General features: G+C 43.3%; 1 protein-coding gene across 1 annotated transcript in view; it reads right to left on the bottom strand.

The window, feature by feature from the left end:
- The window catches only part of LOC309550280 (maltase-glucoamylase-like), a gene marked incomplete at its 5' end in the record, with an annotated part of 526,737 nt that overhangs the window by 403,398 nt on the left and 98,339 nt on the right, over positions 1 to 25,000 (bottom strand). The window contains 4 exons of the mRNA XM_082250685.1: positions 7,230 to 7,314; positions 13,209 to 13,322; positions 20,375 to 20,491; positions 20,664 to 20,795. Coding sequence (XP_082106811.1) covers positions 7,230 to 7,314; positions 13,209 to 13,322; positions 20,375 to 20,491; positions 20,664 to 20,795 — 448 coding nt within the window. The remainder of the gene's footprint in view (positions 1 to 7,229; positions 7,315 to 13,208; positions 13,323 to 20,374; positions 20,492 to 20,663; positions 20,796 to 25,000) is intronic.

The raw sequence follows: 25,000 nt of genomic DNA on the forward strand, positions 1-25,000 counted from the left end.
TCACTGTAAGAGCTGCGAAAATGTGAAATAGACTCCCTCCAGAGGTGGTTCTGGCTAGCTCACTAGATTGCTTTAAAAACAGGCATGGGTTCTTTCCTGGATGGACTTAATATAAGTGCGTACTAATATTTATAGGTAAAGTTGATCCAGGGAATATCAGATTGCCTCTCTGTTGATCCAATCCTGCTGTAGCAAATTGGATCATGCTTTGCTGGGGTTTTTTTCACCTTCCTCTGGATCAACTGCGGGTATAGAATTGTGTATATGGGATTGTATGGTTGGGGAGGGTATAGGATTGTGTATATGGGATTGTATGGTTGGGGAGGGTATAGGATTGTGTATATGGGATTGTATGGTTGGGGAGGGTATAGGATTGTGTATATGGGATTGTATGGTTGGGGAGGGTATAGGATTGTGTATATGGGATTGTATGGTTGGGGAGGGTATAGGATTGTGTATATGGGATTGTATGGTTGGGGAGGGTATAGGATTGTGTATATGGGATTGTGTGGTTGGGGAGGGTATAGGATTGTGTATATGGGATTGTATGGTTGGGGAGGGTATAGGATTGTGTATATGGGATTGTATGGTTGGGACGGGTATAGGATTGTGTATATGGGATTGTGTGGTTGGGGAGGGTATAGGATTGTGTATATGGGATTGTATGGTTGGGGAGGGTATAGGATTGTGTATATGGGATTGTATGGTTGGGGTGGGTATAGGATTGTGTATATGGGATTGTATGGTTGGGGAGGGTATAGGATTGTGTATATGGGATTGTATGGTTGGGGAGGGTATAGGATTGTGTATATGGGATTGTATGGTTGGGGAGGGTATAGGATTGTGTATAGGGGATTGTATGGTTGGGGAGGGTATAGGATTGTGTATATGGGATTGTATGGTTGGGGAGGGTATAGGATTGTGTATAGGGGATTGTATGGTTGGGGAGGGTATAGGATTGTGTATATGGGATTGTATGGTTGGGGAGGGTATAGGATTGTGTATATGGGATTGTATGGTTGGGGAGGGTATAGGATTGTGTATATGGGATTGTATGGTTGGGGAGGGTATAGGATTGTGTATAGGGGATTGTATGGTTGGGGAGGGTATAGGATTGTGTATATGGGATTGTATGGTTGGGGAGGGTATAGGATTGTGTATATGGGATTGTATGGTTGGGGAGGGTATAGGATTGTGTATAGGGGATTGTATGGTTGGGGAGGGTATAGGATTGTGTATATGGGATTGTATGGTTGGGGAGGGTATAGGATTGTGTATATGGGATTGTATGGTTGGGGAGGGTATAGGATTGTGTATATGGGATTGTATGGTTGGGGAGGGTATAGGATTGTGTATATGGGATTGTATGGTTGGGGAGGGTATAGGATTGTGTATAGGGGATTGTATGGTTGGGGCGGTATAGGATTGTGTATAGGGGATTGTATGGTTGGGGCGGGTATAGGATTGTGTATATGGGATTGTATGGTTGGGGAGGGTATAGGATTGTGTATATGGGATTGTATGGTTGGGGAGGGTATAGGATTGTGTATATGGGATTGTATGGTTGGGGAGGGTATAGGATTGTGTATATGGGATTGTATGGTTGGGGAGGGTATAGGATTGTGTATATGGGATTGTATGGTTGGGGAGGGTATAGGATTGTGTATATGGGATTGTATGGTTGGGGCGGGTATAGTATTGTGTATATGGGATTGTATGGTTGGGGAGGGTATAGGATTGTGTATATGGGATTGTATGGTTGGGGAGGGTATAGGATTGTGTATATGGGATTGTATGGTTGGGGAGGGTATAGGATTGTGTATATGGGATTGTATGGTTGAGGCGGGTATAGGATTGTGTATATGGGATTGTATGGTTGGGGAGGGTATAGGATTGTGTATATGGGATTGTATGGTTGGGGAGGGTATAGGATTGTGTATATGGGATTGTATGGTTGGGGAGGGTATAGGATTGTGTATATGGGATTGTATGGTTGAGGCGGGTATAGGATTGTGTATATGGGATTGTATGGTTGGGGAGGGTATAGGATTGTGTATATGGGATTGTATGGTTGAGGCGGGTATAGGATTGTGTATATGGGATTGTATGGTTGGGGAGGGTATAGGATTGTGTATATGGGATTGTATGGTTGGGGTGGGTATAGGATTGTGTATATGGGATTGTATGGTTGGGGTGGGTATAGGATGGTGTATATGGGATTGTATGGTTGGGGAGGGTATAGGATTGTGTATATGGGATTGTATGGTTGGGGAGGGTATAGGATTGTGTATATGGGATTGTATGGTTGGGGAGGGTATAGGATTGTGTATATGGGATTGTATGGTTGGGGAGGGTATAGGATTGTGTATATGGGATTGTATGGTTGGGGAGGGTATAGGATTGTGTATATGGGATTGTATGGTTGGGGCGGGTATAGGATTGTGTATATGGGATTGTATGGTTGGGGAGGGTATAGGATTGTGTATATGGGATTGTATGGTTGGGGTGGGTATAGGATTGTGTATATGGGATTGTATGGTTGGGGCGGGTATAGGATTGTGTATATGGGATTGTATGGTTGGGGAGGGTATAGGATTGTGTATATGGGATTGTATGGTTGGGGAGGGTATAGGATTGTGTATATGGGATTGTATGGTTGGGGAGGGTATAGGATTGTGTATATGGGATTGTATGGTTGGGGAGGGTATAGGATTGTGTATTGGGATTGTATGGTTGGGGTGGGTATAGGATTGTGTATATGGGATTGTATGGTTGGGGCGGGTATAGGATTGTGTATATGGGATTGTATGGTTGGGGAGGGTATAGGATTGTGTATATGGGATTGTATGGTTGGGGTGGGTATAGGATTGTGTATATGGGATTGTATGGTTGGGGTGGGTATAGGATGGTGTATATGGGATTGTATGGTTGGGGAGGGTATAGGATTGTGTATATGGGATTGTATGGTTGGGGTGGGTATAGGATTGTGTATATGGGATTGTATGGTTGGGGTGGGTATAGGATGGTGTATATGGGATTGTATGGTTGGGGAGGGTATAGGATTGTGTATATGGGATTGTATGGTTGGGGAGGGTATAGGATTGTGTATATGGGATTGTATGGTTGGGGAGGGTATAGGATTGTGTATATGGGATTGTATGGTTGGGAGGGTATAGGATTGTGTATATGGGATTGTATGGTTGGGGTGGGTATAGGATGGTGTATATGGGATTGTATGGTTGGGGAGGGTATAGGATTGTGTATATGGGATTGTATGGTTGGGGTGGGTATAGGATTGTGTATATGGGATTGTATGGTTGGGGTGGGTATAGGATGGTGTATATGGGATTGTATGGTTGGGGAGGGTATAGGATTGTGTATATGGGATTGTATGGTTGGGGTGGGTATAGGATTGTGTATATGGGATTGTATGGTTGGGGTGGGTATAGGATTGTGTATATGGGATTGTATGGTTGGGGAGGGTATATGATTGGGTATATGGGATTGTATGGTTGGGGAGGGTATAGGATTGTGTATATGGGATTGTATGGTTGGGGTGGGTATAGGATGGTGTATATGGGATTGTATGGTTGGGGAGGGTATAGGATTGTGTATATGGGATTGTATGGTTGGGGTGGGTATAGGATTGTGTATATGGGATTGTATGGTTGGGGTGGGTATAGGATGGTGTATATGGGATTGTATGGTTGGGGAGGGTATAGGATTGTGTATATGGGATTGTATGGTTGGGGAGGGTATAGGATTGTGTATATGGGATTGTATGGTTGGGGAGGGTATAGGATTGTGTATATGGGATTGTATGGTTGGGGGAGGGTATAGGATTGTGTATATGGGATTGTATGGTTGGGGAGGGTATAGGATTGTGTATATGGGATTGTATGGTTGGGGGAGGGTATAGGATTGTGTATATGGGATTGTATGGTTGGGGCGGGTATAGTATTGTGTATATGGGGATTGTATGGTTGGGGAGGGTATAGGATTGTGTATATGGGATTGTATGGTTGGGGGAGGGTATAGGATTGTGTATATGGGATTGTATGGTTGGGGAGGGTATAGGATTGTGTATATGGGATTGTATGGTTGAGGCGGGTATAGGATTGTGTATATGGGATTGTATGGTTGGGGAGGGTATAGGATTGTGTATATGGGATTGTATGGTTGGGGAGGGTATAGGATTGTGTATATGGGATTGTATGGTTGGGGAGGGTATAGGATTGTGTATATGGGATTGTATGGTTGGGGTGGGTATAGGATTGTGTATATGGGATTGTATGGTTGGGGAGGGTATAGGATTGTGTATATGGGATTGTATGGTTGGGGAGGGTATAGGATTGTGTATATGGGATTGTATGGTTGGGGAGGGTATAGGATTGTGTATATGGGATTGTATGGTTGGGGAGGGTATAGGATTGTGTATATGGGATTGTATGGTTGGGGAGGGTATAGGATTGTGTATATGGGATTGTATGGTTGGGAGGGTATAGGATTGTGTATATGGGATTGTATGGTTGGGGTGGGTATAGGATTGTGTATATGGGATTGTATGGTTGGGGTGGGTATAGGATTGTGTATATGGGATTGTATGGTTGGGGCGGGTATAGGATTGTGTATATGGGATTGTATGGTTGGGGAGGGTATAGGATTGTGTATATGGGATTGTATGGTTGGGGAGGGTATAGGATTGTGTATATGGGATTGTATGGTTGGGGAGGGTATAGGATTGTGTATATGGGATTGTATGGTTGGGGAGGGTATAGGATTGTGTATATGGGATTGTATGGTTGGGGTGGGTATAGGATTGTGTATATGGGATTGTATGGTTGGGGCGGGTATAGGATTGTGTATATGGGATTGTATGGTTGGGGAGGGTATAGGATTGTGTATATGGGATTGTATGGTTGGGGTGGGTATAGGATTGTGTATATGGGATTGTATGGTTGGGGTGGGTATAGGATGGTGTATATGGGATTGTATGGTTGGGGAGGGTATAGGATTGTGTATATGGGATTGTATGGTTGGGGTGGGTATAGGATTGTGTATATGGGATTGTATGGTTGGGGTGGGTATAGGATGGTGTATATGGGATTGTATGGTTGGGGAGGGTATAGGATTGTGTATATGGGATTGTATGGTTGGGGAGGGTATAGGATTGTGTATATGGGATTGTATGGTTGGGGAGGGTATAGGATTGTGTATATGGGATTGTATGGTTGGGGTGGGTATAGGATTGTGTATATGGGATTGTATGGTTGGGGAGGGTATAGGATTGTGTATATGGGATTGTATGGTTGGGGTGGGTATAGGATTGTGTATATGGGATTGTATGGTTGGGGCGGGTATAGGATTGTGTATATGGGATTGTATGGTTGGGGTGGGTATAGGATTGTGTATATGGGATTGTATGGTTGGGGAGGGTATAGGATTGTGTATATGGGATTGTATGGTTGGGGTGGGTATAGGATTGTGTATATGGGATTGTATGGTTGGGGTGGGTATAGGATTGTGTATATGGGATTGTATGGTTGGGGAGGGTATAGGATTGTGTATATGGGATTGTATGGTTGGGGAGGGTATAGGATTGTGTATATGGGATTGTATGGTTGGGGTGGGTATAGGATGGTGTATATGGGATTGTATGGTTGGGGAGGGTATAGGATTGTGTATATGGGATTGTATGGTTGGGGTGGGTATAGGATTGTGTATATGGGATTGTATGGTTGGGGTGGGTATAGGATGGTGTATATGGGATTGTATGGTTGGGGAGGGTATAGGATTGTGTATATGGGATTGTATGGTTGGGGTGGGTATAGGATTGTGTATATGGGATTGTATGGTTGGGGTGGGTATAGGATTGTGTATATGGGATTGTATGGTTGGGGAGGGTATAGGATTGTGTATATGGGATTGTATGGTTGGGGAGGGTATAGGATTGTGTATATGGGATTGTATGGTTGGGGAGGGTATAGGATTGTGTATATGGGATTGTATGGTTGGGGTGGGTATAGGATTGTGTATATGGGATTGTATGGTTGGGGAGGGTATAGGATTGTGTATATGGGATTGTGTGGTTGGGGAGGGTATAGGATTGTGTATATGGGATTGTATGGTTGGGGAGGGTATAGGATTGTGTATATGGGATTGTGTGGTTGGGAAGGGTATAGGATTGTGTATATGGGATTGTATGGTTGGGGTGGGTATAGGATTGTGTATATGGGATTGTATGGTTGGGGAGGGTATAGGATTGTGTATATGGGATTGTATGGTTGGGGTGGGTATAGGATTGTGTATATGGGATTGTATGGTTGGGGAGGGTATAGGATTGTGTATATGGGATTGTGTGGTTGGGGAGGGTATAGGATTGTGTATATGGGATTGTATGGTTGGGGAGGGTATAGGATTGTGTATATGGGATTGTATGGTTGGGGTGGGTATAGGATTGTGTATATGGGATTGTATGGTTGGGGTGGGTATAGGATTGTGTATATGGGATTGTATGGTTGGGGTGGGTATAGGATTGTGTATATGGGATTGTATGGTTGGGGCGGGTATAGGATTGTGTATATGGGATTGTATGGTTGGGGAGGGTATAGGATTGTGTATATGGGATTGTATGGTTGGGGAGGGTATAGGATTGTGTATATGGGATTGTATGGTTGGGGTGGGTATAGGATTGTGTATATGGGATTGTATGGTTGGGTTTTCATTACTGTTTGTTTTTTGTTGATTGAGCCGGATGGACTTGTGTCTTTTTTTCAGCCTGACTAGCTATGCAAACCCTGAAAAACAACCCCACACCATCATCCCCCCTCCACCAAATGATTTAGACCAGTGCGCAAAGCAAGGTCCATAAAACTGCAAAGTGTGAGACAACTCAATATCTGGGATGCCATTAAAATTCATGTGCGTGTAAAGGCAGGCGTCCCAATACTTTGAGGAGGTATTGCCATTGGGTTAACTGATATCAAACCTTGAGATATATATATATATACACACACACATACATATACGTACATACACAGTAAAAGTTAACATTTCCCATTAGTTATGTGTTTCCATTTAGTAGGAACATTCGCGTATGACATTTGCCAAGGTTGTTTCACATACAAAAATCTCAACTGAACAGGTTCTGTATTATGTATAAAATTTGCAAGGCTCAATCAAATATTATTCACTCATTCTACATATTCTACATATTTGCCCGGTCTTACCTGGTGTATATGGAGGATAATTCAAATTGTTGACAGCACAGCCTTTGCTTGATCCTTGCACAAAACTGGAAACTTCATTCATGTCCTGTTTAAATAATTATCAAACACTTTAAGAATGCAATAATATTTTAACAGAATTTTAACCACTTGCCTACTGTGCACTTTCACCCCCTTCCTATCCAGGCCAATTTTCAGCTTTCAGCGCTGTCACATTTTGAATGACAATTGCGCGGTCATGCTACACTGTACCCATATGAAATTTTTATCATTTTTTTCACACAAACAGAGCTTTCTTTTCGTGGTATTTAATCATCTCTGGGTTTTTTAGTTTTTTACAAAAAAAAGAATAAAGACAGAAAATTTTGAAAAAAAAAAAATGTTTTTCTTATTTTCTGCGAGTAAATTTTGAAAATAAATTTTTCTCCTTCACTGATGTGCGCTGATGAGGCGGCACTGATGGGCACTGATGAGGTGGCACTTATGGGCACTGATGAGGTGGCACTTATGGGCACTGATGAGGAGGTACTAATATGCCGCAATGATGAGCACTGATAGGCGGCATTGATAGGTGGCACTGATAGGCGGCACTGATAGGCGGCACTGATGAGCACTGATAGGCGGCACTGCTGGGCACTGAGAGGTGGCACTGCTGGGCACTGAGAGGCGGCACTGACGGGCGGCACTGATGGGCACTGAGAGGCGGCACTGATGGGCACTGGCGGATGGCACTGATGAGCACTGATGGGCGGCACTGATGAGCACTGATGGGCAGCACCATCAGTGCCCACACTCAGTGCCCATAGTGCTGCCAGTCAGTGCTCATCAGTGCCTAGATGAGCAGGCACTGATGGGCACTGACTGGCAGCACTATGGGCACTGATTGTGGGCATTGATGGGGGACACTGATGGCGGGCACTGTGGGCACTGTTGGGGCCATTTTGTATGTTTTTTTACCTTTTAGTAATCAGGGCACTGGTGATCAGTGCCCTGATTACATGTCTCTGTGTCCCCGGCGGCTGACGGCTCCCCCTCCTTCCTCACACTGCAGTGTCTGTGTGAGGAAGGAGCGCCGGCGATGAGAGATGATCTCATATGTTTACATATGAGATCATCTCTCATTGGACGGCCCGATCACGTGGTGAATGGCCGCTGTGATTGGCCATTCACCACGATCTGTGATCGGCTGTGTCCAAGGGACACGGCCGACACAGATTCTCCCCGATGCGCGCATGCGGGAGTGCGCGGGGGGCGTGTCACTGGGAGGCCGTTTAAAAACGGCCTCCCGAAAATTCCAGTCCGCGCTGCAGCCGTATATAGGCTGTAGCGCGGATGGGAACAAGTTAATAGTAAAAAACTTCTATATAAATATTCTGCCATGAAACGTACAAATGACTGAAATGGTCAGAAATCCATTTCAAAATATGCTAACAATGCTTTGTATTTTGCATTAATGGTGTATACGTGTCAATATTTAAAGAGACACTGTCACTGTTACTGAGGGCAAAGTGGCATTGCCTCGTCCTGATACCTCATTCCATCCACTTCAGCAAGGTATTCTTACTGATCAATGCTCTCTCATCATCAACAAGTTTCAGGAGCCCACCCAGATTAGGTTTTGGTGTTGGATGGTGTCAGAGCTTACTCAGATGGAAGATCTCCCAACCTCCAGGATGGGGGCTGGCGGTGTCCAGGCCCGGGAAGCCTTAAAATGATTGTAAAGTCTCGTGTTTAAAAAAAAAAAACAACAAACAGGTTCTACTTACCTCCTGTGTGCAATGGTTTTGCACAGAGTAACCTGGATCCTCATCTTCTGGGGTCATTCTTCGCTGCTCCTGGCTCCTCCCTCCTTTCGAGTGCCCCCACAGCAAGCAGCTTGCTATGGGGGCACCCGAGCCGAGCTGGAGCTGTGTGTGTCCATTCAGACATGGAGTTGCCATTCGGCCTTGCCCCCTCTCTCTCCTGATTGGCTAACTGACTTTGATTGACATTAGCAGGAGATTTAGATCGGGGGACGCTGTTTCTATTTTTTAATAAAGGAATTGTCAAAAACTGTCTTCATGTTTTGTTACTTTTTGACACTTTTTTGGTAAATGAGAAGAGGTACTATGTACCCCATACTCATTTACATTGGGGGGGGGGCGGGATCAGGAGGCCCCCTTGGTAAATGGGGCTTCCAGATTCTGATTAGCCCCCTGCCTGCAGATCCCCACAACTACAGTGCTTTGGGATGGAGGGGCAGAGTCCTCTTGCCCCAAAGCACCTATCCCCCCATGTTGAGGGCATGTGGCCTGGTATGGATCAGGAGGGGGGAGGTTGCTGGTTCGTTCATCCCCCTTTCCTGGCCTGCCAGTCTGTGTGCTCGGATATGGGTCTGGTATGGTTTTTGGGGGGACCCCACGTGTTTTTAAATTTTGCCATGGTGTTATGGTGTTCCCCTTAAAATCCTTACCTGACCCAAAGGGCCTGGTATGGACTGGGGGGGGGGGGGGCCATGCCGTTTTTTTCTTTTTTTTTTTCACTTTTTTATTGCTGGCAATGTTTTTTTTTTTATTCAGCTGTCAGCGGGGAAGCCCATTGACAGCTGAATACTCATCAGTTTTTAAGGACACCGCGGCCAGCTTCCCAGCCCTGTTCCTTAACAACCAGCTATTAGCTGCACCCTGATTGGGCAAAGCTTTGCCCAACCAGGGCTTACAATGCACTGTGTGGGGGAACACCCGCCGAACGCCCTGTAAATTCAGATGTTCACTGAATGGCCGAACAGGCGATGTTCGCGCCAAACTTTTGCTTGGCCCGAATCCTTTGCCCAACTCTAGTTGTAACTTTGGAGAGATTTGGTCTTAAATTTAGTTTGTCTTTGTAACATGATGTGAGGCAAAATCTCTTAAATGGGAACCAGATAGCAAATCCTGCCAGAGATTCTAACCCTTTTTCCACTCTAGACAAAACTTTAAAATATTTTAGATGGACTTCAACTTTAAAACTAGAAAAAAAAGTTTGTGGAGACAAACTTTAAGTTGGCTTGAGAAAGCCTGACCAGAAAGTTTGAAAAGTTTGAAAATGTGAAAAGTTTAAAAAGTTTAAAAAGATTTAAAAGTTTAAGAAGTTTAAAACATATTGCTAGCATTACAAGCAAGTGACCACCATCATTAGTATGATTAGCAAAGTTGCTAGCATGTTGCTAGCATGATTAGCAAGTGACTAGCATGTACTTAGCATGATTAGCAAGGTATCTAGCATGTCACTAGCATAATTAGCAAGTGACTAGCCATGTCGCTAGCATGATTAGCAAGTTACTAGCATTTCTCTAGCATGTTTCTAACATGATTATCATGCGGCTAACATGTTGCTAGCATGATTAGCGTGTGACTAGCATGTTTCTAGCATGATTAGCATGTTGCTAGCATGTCGCTAGCATAATTAGCAAGTGAATAGCCATGTCGTTAGCATGATTATCAAAGTTACTAGCATGTTGATTGAGTCTAATGGGATTTGGAGCTTGGGTCATCTGAACATCCTGTCAATGAAAGTCTATGGGCATTTTTATGATATTTAATATTAATTTTTAAGAAAACCGTAACTCAAACCAGTCTGAAAAGATATAGCACACCGAGTCAGAACAGTATGAAGGTCTGTGCCGAGTTTGGAGTATGTAGCTTGAACGGTCTAGGAGGAGTTAGTGTCCAAAAATTTTGCGGCCAGAAAAAGAAGAAGAAGAAGAAGAAGAAGAAGAAGAAGAAGAAGAAGAAGAAGTTTAAATAGGATTTCAGTAAGTTGGCTTTCCCAAGCCAACTTAATTACCTTTCATTAAAGGATATCTTATTATGTTATTGTGATATGTTATGTTGTTATTTGTTATGAAGGGCTAGATCTTTGAGGTTTTCATTATGGTCTGTGTGTCCCTCTTGGTAATATTGTTACATGCCTCCTGTACTAATGTCATCTGTACATAATATGGGTGGAAATCTCTCCAACAGGGATATAACAGCAATAAAACCACTTTATTAAGTCACATTCACACTTGTGAATAGGCTCAACAACCATTACATGCAAAAACTTGAGTGGGGAATACAGGCTGCCAGTTCCTACAGCTAATTGTGGCCATTTGCTCTCCTAACGATTAATTAGTCCTGGATGCTTGTAATTGTTGTCAGGCCCATTTGGGGTGTGAATGTGGCCTTGGATAGGAAAACAGTAGGGATGCACCGAAATGAAATTCTTGGCCGAAGCAGAATAATAATGAAATGCTTGGCCGAAGGCCGAATACCGAACGCGGTGTTTCGCATTTTTTCCATTTATTTTGCCGATTTTTAGGGGGCACGCTGATGGGCACATTTTATGTTAGGGGGCACGCTGATGGGCACATTTTATGTTAGGGGGCACGCTGATGGGCACATTTTATATTAGGGGGCACTCTGATGGGCACATTTTATGTTAGGGGGCACGCTGATGGGCACATTTTATGTTAGGGGGCACGCTGATGGGCACATTTTATGTTAGGGGGCACTCTGATGGGCAAAACAAAACATTTAAATCAGCGTTGCTCTTAACATAAAATATGCCCATTAGCGTGCCCCTTAACATAAAATATGCCCATCAGAGTGCCCCTTAACATAAAATATGCTCATCAGCATGTCCCTTAGCATAAAATAAGGGGCACGCTGATGGCCACATTTTATGTCAAGGGAGCACTCTGTTGGGCACATTTTTTTTCTTTTTTTTTTTTAAGGGGCACTTTATAGGACACTCTAATGAGCATGGCAAGTGGCAACATATGGCAAAATATGCCAGTCTGCACACTAATGCTTGTGCAGCTACCGTATTCTCCCCCAAATGTGCTCCACATACCTGAACCGCAGCCAGGTCGGAGCCAAAAGCCGCGAACAGGGGGGCGGGGCGTGCACATAGTGTCACGCTCGCTGGACCTAGTGTGAAGGAGCCGCAGTCGGGAGCAGGGGGGCGGGACGCGCGCGTGACGTCACACCCCCTACTCGCGGCCGGACAGGACACCGGCGGCGTGTGAGCAGGGAGCCGGGAGCCGCAATGAGGAAGGGGACTAAAGGACTCCTAGGTAGCGGGCTCGCGGTCCGGGCGGAAGCATCGCACGGGCCGCCATTTAGTGACCGCCGCTGACATTGTTCGGCACAAATTTATTCGGCCTTTTTACTTATTCGGCCGAACACCGAAAGTGCTATTTTTTCTATTTTCGCTGAACATTCGGTGTATCCCTAGAAAACAATATCCCCAACAGGGATACAGACAACACTTAACACCTGGCAGAGATTTCAACCAAATCCCACTCTTCTCGAAACCGATTCAACTTTTTTTTTTTTTTTTTGTGCAGCATTTACACAGGATCTCTCAATTCTGAAAAGCAGGGGGTGAGGAGGTAAAGTTACTCTCTGCAGAGCTCAATGAGAGGGAAGGAACATATCCCCCTTCACACAGCACACAGGAACTGAGGTTGTCCAAAAACTGTGCTTAAGCTCCCTCCCGTGTCACCTTTTTTCTCTTGGTGTCAGGAAAATGTGACTCATGCAGATAGTAGAGGGAAGAGGCAGCAGACAAAAATGACACTTGGTGCTCTGGATTGAGACAAGTACACATTTTAGCGGATATACTTTGTTACTCCTGCTAATGCCAATCACAGCTAGTGAGGAAGGAGTAGTGGGCTATGCTCTGTGTGTCAATGGACAGTGAGCATACACCAGTGCCCCCATAGCAAGCAGCTTGCTATGGTGGACACTTGGCAGGGAAGAGGAGCCAGGAGTAATAACAGGGGACCTGACAAGAGAAGGATCAGCTCTGTGCTAAACCATTGCACAGAGCAGGTAAGTGTGACATGTTTGTTGCTGAAAAAAGAAAATATGGGTTTACAATAACTTTATGTTCAAGATGTAATTATCCTGGTTGCCACAAATACAAAAAAATATATTTATGATCAAAATAAAATATATGTATGAATCATATTTCACTTACAATCCATATGCCATCATAGTTAACTTCATCATAGAACCGCTTACACTCATCAACCCACCACTGTGTGCAAGCATCATTGGTATAGTCAGGAAACACTGTAACTCCAGGCCAAACCTATTGTAGAGATGAATAATATTGTTTTGTTCTGTACAATCAACCATGTTTTCTGTAAAAAAAATATACACTCTACACTTTTAACCACTTTACCACCGGAGGATTTTGCTGTCTTACGTCTGGGCCACTTTTTGCGATTCGGCGCTGTGCAACTTTAACTGACAATTGCGCGGTCGTGCGACACCATACCCAAATGAAATTTACGTCCTTTTTTTCCCACAAACAGAGCTTTCTTTTGGTGGTATTTGATCACCTGTGCGCTTTTTACTTTTTGCGCTATAAACAAAAAAAGAGCGTAAATTTTGAAAAAATAACAATATTTTTCACACTGCGTGACTTTAACGGACAATTGCGCGGTCGTGCTACGCTGTATCTAAACGAATTTGGCGTCCTTTTTTTCCCACAAACAGAGCTTTCTTTTGGTGGTATTTGATCACCTGTGCAATTTTTTGATCACGCTCTATAAACAAAAAAAGAGCGTAAATTTTGCAAAAATAGCAATATTTTTCACATTTTTTTATATGAAATTCCCCTCAAAAAAATGTAAAAATCAAAATTTTTTTAAATTTTTGGCCAATTTGTTTTCTGCTACCTATGTTTGGTAAAAAAATTCACAATAAGCGTATTTTGATTGGTTTGCGCAAAAGTTATCGCGTTTACTAACTACGGGAAAGATTTCTGTCATTTTTGGTGTTTTTTTTTTTAACGCGTAATGGCGGCGATCTGCGATTTTTTTTGCGGGACTGCGACATTGCGGCGGACAGATCGGACCCTTGACTGACATTTTTGACACTTTTGGGGTTACCAGTGACATTACTGCAGTAATCAGTGCTATACATATGCACTGTTACTGTAAAAATGACACTGGCAGTGAAGGGGTTAGCTTTTTTTGAAAGGGAGGGGCTATGTGTGTCCCTAGGGGCGTGCTTTCTACTGTGATTGGCTGTGGCTTCAGCTGTATGAATGGTGATCAATGGTTCTACATAGTAGAACCGTATGATCATCCTTCATACACAGGGGAGAATGACAGGCAGCTTGTTTACATAAGCCGCCTGACTTTCTCCCTCTCCCCCGACGATCGCAGAGTGACCGGCGGACATCGGGTCGGGCGGATCTCCACACTAGATCCCTGACGATCGGGGCAGAGCAGCGGCAATCGCCGCCGCTCCTCCCCTGGCCCGACTCCCGCTGTGACTGAATACAGTGGGAGCGAGCCTCCGGCGGCGCGCGAGCCTCCGGCGGCACGCGAGCGCCGCCCACAAGGGGGAGTGTCTGATGACGTAGGTCTACGTCGTCAGACGATAACGAGCCACTTTGCCGCAGTAGTACTACGGTACTCAGCGGTAAAGTGGTTAATGAATGCATTATGGCTAGTATGCATTTGTTCAAATCCAAGATATAGCATTATGAGTTAACCTCTTTAGGACCGCCAGCCGCTCCTGCACAAACCGCCGTCGGTTGCGAGCAGGAGGCTAGGCCCCCCCCCCCCCGCTCGTCAGCAGGGAAGCCGATGTCACTGGTCCCCCCAAAAGTGTCAAAAATGTCAGTCAGGGGTCCGATCTGTCCAGTGTAATGTCGCAGTCCCGCAAAAAATCGCCGCCATTACTAGTAACAAATGACATAAATCTTTCCCATAGTTAGTAGACGCAATAACTTTTGTGCAAACCAATCAAAATACGCTTATTGCAATTTTTTTTACCAAAAATATGTAGCAAAAAACAAATTGGCCTAAAATGTTAAAACATTTTGATTTTCAATTTTTTTTTTGGGGAATGTTATATAGCAGAATATGAAAAATATTGATTTTATTTCAGAATTGTTGCTTTTTTTGTGTATAGCGCAAAAAATAAAAATCTCACAGGTGATCAAATACTACCAAAAGAAAGCTCTATTTGTTGGAAAAAAAAGGATGTAAATTTTGTTTTGGGTACAGCATCGCACGACTGCGCAATTGTCCGTTAAAGTCACGCAGTGCCAAGTTGAAAAAAGTGGCCTGGTCAAATCCTTCCAGTCTTAAAGTGGTTAAAGATGATCTACTAAATGCACGAGGTGCCATGTATGCTCTCTGCCTTAACCACTTGCCGACCGCCGCATGACTATCTATGTCGGCGGTCAGCCCCTCACAGGCAAACTACGTCTACGTCGCTTGCTTGTGAGGGTCTAGGGAGCGAGCGCGCGCCGCCGGAGGCGCGCTCCCGCTCCCGCGTGGTCACGGACCCCCCCGCGCGTGTGACCGGCGGACCCGATGTCCGCCGGTCACTCTGCGATCGTCGGGGGAGAGGGAGAAAGGCAGGCGGCTTGTGTAAACAAGCTGCCTGTCATTCTCCCCTCTGTATGATTGATGATCATACGGTTCTACTATGTAGAACCATTGATCACCGTTCATACAGCTGAAGCCACAGCCAATCACAGTAGAAAGCACGCCCCTAGGGACACACATAGCCCCTCCCTTTCAAAAAAAGTTAACCCCTTCACTGCCAGTGTATTTTTACAGTAACAGTGCATATGTATAGCACTGATTACTGTAGAAATGTCACTGGTAACCCCAAAAGTGTCAAAAATGTCAGTCAAGGGTCCGATCTGTCGCAGTACCGAAAAAAAATCGCAGATCGCCGCCATTACGCGTTAAAAAAAAAAAAAACAACAAAAATGACAAAAATCTTTCCCTTTGTTAGTAAACGCGATAACTTTTGCGCAAACCAATCAAAATACACTTTTTGCGATTTTTTTTTACCAAATATAGGTAGCATAAAACAAATTGGCCGAAAATTTTAAAAAATTTTGATTTTTACATTTTTTTTGGGGGGGAATTTCATATAAAAAAATGTGAAAAATATTGCTATTTTTGCAAAATTTACGCTCTTTTTTTGTTTATAGCGCGTGATCAAAAAATCGCACAGGTGATCAAATACCACCAAAAGAAAGCTCTGTTTGTGGGAAAAAAAAGGACGCCAAATTCGTTTAGGTACAGCGTCGCACGTCCGCGCAATTGTGCTTTAAAGTCACGCAGTGCCGAATCGCAAAATACCCCCTGGTCAGGAAGGGGGTAAAATCTTCCGGGGCTTAAGTGGTTAATACAAGCTTGTTCACTCTCTAAATTTTTATTACATGCATAGACAACAAGCTAGAAACATGACTAAGAATGTTCAGATCACACCGGAACATTTTTCAATATGCAAAGACCAGACATGAGTAAAATGATTATTATAAAGAAGGAAATGTGATTAGGACATATTCAATTTCACACCAAAATGCATTGAAAAATCATGCTGCCTCGTATTTAGTATTATAGTATATGTACTGTGTTTTGTGTATTTGGACCCTAGGCCTGCATTCCTAGGCAAGCAATTTAGACATACAGTATTTGCTTATTGGTATGATATATTTATGAGAGATTTTCACCTAACACACACACACACAATTAGGAAGTAGTCAAGAGCAGGATTTTTATTTTCCCATCAGAGGGGGGAATTCATGAATAAAGCTGCAAACTTTAAGTAAATCTCTCATGCAATCTGTCTCTTTTCTCCTGTTTAGCATTGCCATGCTGTGTGGCAGAATTGATACATGTCTGGCTTGCTTTCACAATTCAATCTGGGCTCAAAAATTATTATGGGAAGAGGAATCCTTTAGGGCTTGTTTACCGCTTGTACTGTGCGTTGTTGTTGAGATGATACACTGATCGCCATCGCACTAATTCCTTTTCTTTTTAAACAAACTTTATTGAGCTGTCACACAGACATTTCATAAGGTTCAATAGCTGGCCTCCCGGTGTGCTGCGCTGGCAAAAGTACTGCATGCAGTACTTTTTTATCAGCGCTGCATTCCCAAACACCAACATAACTCAGTGGTGTGAACTGGGCACACAGGGGACAGAGTATTTTACCTTGTCATTATTAGGGATGATCGAACGGTTCGGGTCGACCATCGGTTCGGCCCGAACATTGGGTGTTCGAGGTTCGGCCGAATTTAGAACTTTTTGCCCAAAAAGTTCGGAATTCGGCAACCAGAACCGACCAAAATGCAATGCTTCAGGAAACGGGCTTTAAAAGCCCGTGATTGGACCAGAACCATTAGCAAAAGCCAATTGAGGGGGCAGGAGAATGCTAGGAATGTGATTGGAGTGACTAGGGGGTCCCTAGACCAATCATTAGCTAATACGCCCCCCAGTATATAAGATCGCCCCCGCCATATTCCTAGCATTGTTATACTGGACATGGAAGAGAGTGGAAGCAGTTCTGTTAATTTTACTTTAAAAGTGTCATTTATCTATTTATTAGTGTGAGGAAAGGGATATCTAGTGTAGTTAGAGTGCTCCTTTACACTTTAGTTAGCTTCAAAAATTTAGTTTCTGTAGGGAAAGTGTTAAGTGTAAGGGGACCGTAGTGTAGTGTAGGGTTAACTGACAGTGACTGCTATGGAAGGGTGACAAAACCCTTCCATAGCAGGGTGACCGCTATAGAGAAATGATCATTTCTCCGAATTGCTTCGGCACACCCATATGGCTTCTCACCAGCCAAGCATTTTTTATGCTGCAGGGGCTGCCACTGCCAGTGCTTTTTTGAGGACATGTTTGATGTCAGACATGACATCTGAACATGTGTATAGGGGGTATATATACACATATATGTCTGTATATATACCCCTAGACATATATAGGTGTGATAGTAGCAGAAATAAATGCTTGCGCTAATGAAATCATTTACAGTAATATATTTCTGCTACTATCACACCTATATATGGCTAGGTGTCTATATAAATATATGTATGTGTGTATATACACCACTATACACAAGTTCAGATGTTTTGCCTGCCTCAAAAGAACCCCAAAAAATGCCAAAAAAACGCTAGCGTCAAAAAAAAAAAAAAAAAAATGCCCAGGTGTGTTTTTGCTGGCATTTTTTGGGGGGTTTTGGAGGCAGGCAAAACATCTGAACTTGTGTATAGTGGTATATATACACACATCCATATATTTATATACACACCTAGACATATATAGGTGTGATTGTAGCAGAAATATATGCTTGCGCTAATGAAATCATTTACAGTAATATATTTCTGCTACTATCACACCTATATATGTCTAGGTGTCTATATACATATAATTATGTGTGTATATATACCACTATACACAAGTTCAGATGTTTTGCCTGCCTCAAAAGAACCCAAACAAAAAAATGCCAAAAAAACGCTAGCGTCAAAAAAAAAAATGCCCAGGTGTGCTTTTGCTGGCATTTTTTGGGGGGTTTTGGAGGCAGGCAAAACATCTGAACTTGTGCACAGTACCACTATACACAAGTTCAGATGTTTTTCCTGACTGCAAAGAACCCCAAAAAATGCCTGTTTTGAAACCGGCAAGGTGTGAAAACCGAGGAGAGAAGCTAACCCCCTGAGCTGAATGTTTTCTAATACATACAATCCTTTTTTTTTTCTGGTTCTGGACATGCTACAGAGCTGAAACTTCACAGGTACACTTTTTAGACCCCCCAGACACAAAATCACACAAAAAAAAAGTTCTTAAAAATTTTCATTTTTGATAAAAAAAAGCCAATTATTGAAAATATTTAAAAAAAAAAAGAGATTTTTTTGATTTTTACTTTGGATTTAGTATCTGGGGGGTCTAAAAAGTGTACATGTGAAGTTTCAGCTCTGTAGCATGTCCAGAACCATAAAAAAAGATTGTTTGTATTAAAAAACTTTCTGACAGGGGGTTGGCTTCGCTGCTGTAACACCTTGCCGGTTTAATAGAAGGCATTTTTTTGGGTTCTTTGCGGTCAGGAAAAACATCTGAACTTGTGTATAGTGGTACTGTGCACAAGTTCTGATGTTTTGCCTGCGTCCAAAAACCCCCAAAAAATGCCAGCAAAAACACACCTGGGCATTTTTTTTTGACGCTAGCGTTTTTTTGGCATTTTTTGGGGTTCTTTTGAGGCAGGCAAAGCATCTAAACTTGTGTATAGTGGTGTATATACACACATACATATATTTATATACACACCTAGACATATATAGGTGTGATAGTAGCAGAAATAAATGCTTGCGCTAATGAAATAATTTACAGTAATATATTTCTGCTACTATCACACCTATATATGTCTAGGTGTGTATATAAATATATCTATGTGTGTATATATACCACTATACACAAGTTCAGATGTTTTGCCTGCCTCAAAAGAACCCCAAAAAATGCCAAAAAAAACGCTAGCGTCAAAAAACAAAATGCCCAGGTGTGTTTTTGCTGGCATTTTTTGGGAGTTTTTGGAGGCAGGCAAAACATCAGAACTTGTGCACAGTACCACTATACACAAGTTCAGATGTTTTTCCTGACTGCAAAGAACCCAAAAAAATGCCTTCTATTAAACCGGCAAGGTGTTACAGCAGCGAAGCCAACCCCCTGAGCTGAAAGTTTTCTAATACAAACAATCTTTTTTTATGGTTCTGGACATGCTACAGAACTGAAACTTCACATGTACACTTTTTAGACCCCCCAGATACTAAATCCAAAGTCAAAATAAAAAAATCTCTCTCTTTTTTTTTTCAATAATTGGCTTTTTTATCAAAAATGACAATTTTTAAGAACTTTTTTTTGTGTGATTAATAGTTAATGGGGCATGACCCAGAACCCTATGGACTTTTTAGGGGCATTTATTGGGTTTTAGGGCTTAAAAATTGTGTTTTTTGATTACCGAAGTTCGGGTCCCATTGATTTCAATGGGGTTCTGAAATCCGAACCAAACTTTTGGGAAATTCGGGTGTTCTGGTCAAACTGAACTTTTCAAAAGTTCGATCATCCCTAGTCATTATGTGCTGGAATAACTGCCTAACAGTCCAACTGTATATGGTGTGAACATACCCTAACTATTTGCTAGCTTCTAAACAACTTTATAGTCTCATGGTCCTGTTGTTGGTTGTGATTCTATTGTAAAAATGAGTCCTACATCTAGGATCACTTTTGTTTTGCTTGCTGATATTTTGCAGCCAGTCCTTTTCCAGACCTCTTCTTTTTATAAATATATATATATTTCTTATAATATAGTAAAATAATTCTTTACCTCTCCAACAAGTGGGGTTTTTCCATCTGATTCATTTACCCAAACACCTAGACTATTTCCTCTTTCATATGCTCCATACGGACCATTAATAAGGGGTGTATTGGCAATAGCAGGATCCTGGAAAGAAGAATAGACTACTAACAATCTGAAAACCTGGTAAACATTTAAAAAACAATTGAAATAAACAAAATGTATACATTTTTTACTGGATGTGAGAAATTCACTTAATATTGGTAAAATGAATAAATCCTGTTCTAAACTTACCTACTGTAAATTAAAAGTCACTTACCAATATGATTATGTATCTTTGACCATTGGCATGCAGATTTTGAGAAAACTGAGGGAGGTCCGCAAACTTTTCTTTATCATAGGTGAAATCTTTTCTGTTTTCCATGTAGTCAATATCAGTAAATTGAACATCCTAAAAACAAAAATGAAAGCTAATGCCCTTGTCATTTATATTTTGAGTATTAGTTGGCTCTACAATTGAGGCTGGTTAAGTTTGCAAAGAACAAACAATCAAGTATTATTAACCACTTAAGCCCCGGAGGATTTGGCTGCTAAAAGACCAGTAGGTATTTTGCGATTCGGCACTGCGTGACTGTAACGGACAATTGCGCAGTCGTGCGACGCTGTATCTAAACGAATTTGGCGTCCTTTTTTTCCCACAAACAGAGCTTTCTTTTGGTGGTATTTGATCACCTGTGCGATTTTTTGATCATGCGCTATAAACAAAAAAAGAGCGTAAATTTTGCAAAAATAACAATATTTTTCACATTTTTATATATGAAATTCCCCCCAAAAAAATGTAAAAATCAAAATTTTTTTAACATTTTCAGCCAATTTGTTTTATGCTACCTATGTTTGGTAAAAAAAAATCACAAAAAGCATATTTTGATTGGTTTGCGCAAAAGTTATCGCGTTTACTAACAAAGGGAAAGATTTTTGTCATTTTTGTTATTTTTTTTTTAACGCGTAATGGCGGCGATCTGCGATTTTTTTGCGGTACCACGACATTGCGGCGGACAGATCGGACCCTTGACTGACATTTTTGCCACTTTTGGGGTTACCAGTGACATTTCTACAGTAATCAGTGCTATACATATGCACTGTTACTGTAAAAATACACTGGTAGTGAAGGGGTTAACTTTTTTTAAAGGGAGGGGCTATGTGTGTCCCTAGGGGCGTGCTTTCTACTGTGATTGGCTGTGGCTTCAGATGTATGAAGAGTAATCAACGGTTCTACATAGTAGAACCGTATGATCATCCTTCATACACAGGGGAGAATGACAGGCAGCTTGTTTACACAAGCCGCCTGACTTTCTCCCTCTCCCCCGCCGATCGCAGAGTGACCGGCGGACATCGGGTCCGCCGGTCACACGCGGGGGGGGGTCCGTGACCACGCGGGAGCGGGAGCGCACCTCTGGCGGCGCGCGCTCGCTCCCTAGACCCTCACAAGCTAGTGACATAGCCCTACGTCACTTTGCCTGTGAGGGGCTGACCGCCGACGTAGATAGTCGTGCGGCGGTCGGCAAGTGGTTAAAAACATCCATATTTGATATGTGAAAAAAGCTGGGTTTAAATATACCGTTTTGTTGTGGAAATAACTTTGCAATGCATTCTTCAAGCATATATATCTAGATCGTCTAGATTAAACAAGATCAGGAAGATCCAGAAATAGATTTTGGGCTGTAGACAATCAATAAAGTGTATATTAAAAGGAAAATCAAAACCTGTGATTTTTTTTTCTGTAGGACATTCAGTAGGAAATTTGGTTTGAAAAAAATTATATTTTTCATTTAAACTGAAAAGCAACTAAAATTAGATGCAGACATTCTTAGAAATGTTCCTTGTAATTGTTAATCAATCCCACGGTGGCCATACAGGCATAGGTTTCTTTTATTCAGCCTGCAGGCTAAAAATAAAGAAATCTAAACAGATTCTTCCATCAGTGCTAAAATCTCAGCTGCCAAATATTGTATTCTGACAGTTGGCACCCATGGCTGTAAGAATACCCAAACCGTGCCTGCATCTAGATAGATGCAGTCACTGTTGTGCCCACATTTTTCCAACAGGCTACATCGGCAAAAGTCTAAGAAAGTTATTAAGCCTGGTGGTAATGCAAGGACAACCCTTGGCTCGAATTTCTAAACTGGATGAGTTTTGGGTGGTGTATGGCAGCCACAACACCAGTTCTAATGCCTACTACTCTGTAATTATTCAAACTGATATTCCATTGTTAATGAAGCTCTGTAGAGGAAATGTTTCCATTAGTTGGTTTAATATTTGACAGTTAATCCATTATTTGTGATTGTGTACAACCTTTTAAAATATTTAAGGTACCGAGCTCCTGATCCCTGAGCCAGTGGCGTAGCGTGGGTTGTCAGCACCCGGGGCAAGGCAAGTAATTTGCGCCCCCTAAACCCGCGGGATTTTAGCACTCAAATCTCTTCCACTAGATTAGTTAAAGAAACCCTTACCACCTAAGCACATGTATTGTTTGTTATGAAAATACGGAAGTAATTAAAGTAAAATGCATCTAAATACAAGTTTGAATGACCAGCGTGCCCCCTTTCAATGCAGAGAGACCAGCGTGCCCCCTTTCAATGCAGAATGACCAGCGTGCCCCCTTTCAATGCAGAGGGACCATCGTGCCCCCTTTTAATGCAGAATGACCAGCTTGCCCCCTTTCAATGCAGAATGACCAGCTTGCCCCCTTTCAATGCAGAAAGACCAGCGTGCCCCCTTTCAATGCAGAGGGACCATCGTGCCCCCTTTTAATGCAGAATGACCAGCTTGCCCCCTTTCAATGCAGAAAGACCAGCGTGCCCCCTTTCAATGCAGAGGGACCATCGTGCCCCCTTTTAATGCAGAATGACCAGCTTGCCCCCTTTCAATGCAGAATGACCAGCTTGCCCCCTTTCAATGCAGAATGACCAGCGTTCCCCCTTTCAATGCAGAGCGACCAGCGTGCCCCCTTTCAATGCAGAATGACCAGGGTGCCCCCATTCAATGCAGAATGATCAGCGTGCCCCCTTTCAATGCAGACAGACCAGCGTGCCCCCTTCAATGCAGAGAGACTTACCTGCAGCTTCTCCTCAGTTCCCAGTGTCTCCTCGAGTCCTCCCGCCTCCTCCTCGGCCAATGGCATGCGTTCGCCTTTCGGCCAATCAGGAAGCGGGTCTCGGACCAGGCCAGGAGGAGGATCCGTGTGACAATACCGAATTTTCATTCGCTATTGTCACACAATGGGTGGGCTCGGGGCGCAGAGCAGTGCGCCCCGGGTCCACCCTTTTTTTGAAGCCTATTAGAGCCTCTGGCTCTAATCAGGTGATTAAAAAAAAACCCACTCTGTGACAGCGCCAGGCTGCTGACTCACTCGCTGCTAAACTGACTGAGCAGTGAGGAGAGGCGGCATAGGCGGGGCTTGGCTTGCAACGCCACCACACCCTACACCAATGGACATCTCCCAGCGTAAAGATGGAGGCAGCCGCAGATAGTGTGTGAACTGTGTATGTCAGAGTCAGACAGACAGAGTGACACTGCAGATGCGCCCCCCCAGATGTTGCGCCCGGTGTGGCTGGCCCCCCCTGCACCCCCCACGCTACGCCACTGCCCTGAGCTCTATGCCTTATGCACCCTGGATTTCCATGTTCTGTTTACATACTCCTGATACTTGCAATCTGTGCCTTACACACTTCTGACCCCTGAACTTTGTGAATTCTGCATTGCTGAAACCTATGGACTGTGTATTATGCACTTCTGGCCCACTCTATGATTTATACATTCATGAAAACTGTAGTCTGTGCATTTTGCAATCCTGGCCCCTGTTCTCTATGGATTACATACTCATGACCCTGCACTATATACACTATACTGTATGCTCATACTCTTGCCAACTGTACTCTAAGTACATTATATACTCCTGACCCCTGCACTTTTTATGCTGTATTATACATTACATACAGTTGACCAACTGCCAAATAGTCACTGACCATTTTACGAACATTCTTCTTTAACCGGTTGCCGACTGCTCACAGTATATTTACTGCGGCAGTCAGCCCTGGCCAGGCAGAGTGACGTAGGTCTACGTCACTCGCCTGTCACTCCTTTTAGAGCCAATAGCGGGCGAGCGCGCGCCCGCCAAGGCGTGCGACCGCCTCGGCTTGTTCACAAAGGAGTGCGGGCGTGTGACCGGCGGACCCAATGTCCGCCGGTCACACTACGATCGCCGGTACAGCGGGAGAAAGACAGATCGGCTTATGTAAACAAGCCGCCTGTCATTCTCCCCTGTGTAAAAATGAAGATCAGACAGTTCTACTATGTAGAACCGTTGATCTTTGTTTTTACACTAGGAGACCTGTCCCCCTACAGTTAGAAGCACGCCCCTAGGACACACTTAACCCCTCCCTGTCCAATACCCCTTCCCTGCCAGTGTCATTTTTGCAGTAACAGTGCATATATATATAGCACTGATTACTGTAGAAATGTCACTGGTAACCCCAAAAGTGTCAAAAATGTCAGTCAAGGGTCCGATCTGTCCGCCGCAATGTCGCAGTACCGCAAAAAAAAATCGCAGATCGCCGCCATTACTCGTTAAAAAAAAAACCACCAAAAATGACAAAA

The sequence above is a fragment of the Pelophylax lessonae genome (assembly GCF_965119305.1).
Source record: "Pelophylax lessonae genome assembly, chromosome: 3".
Classification (NCBI taxonomy): domain Eukaryota; kingdom Metazoa; phylum Chordata; class Amphibia; order Anura; family Ranidae; genus Pelophylax; species Pelophylax lessonae.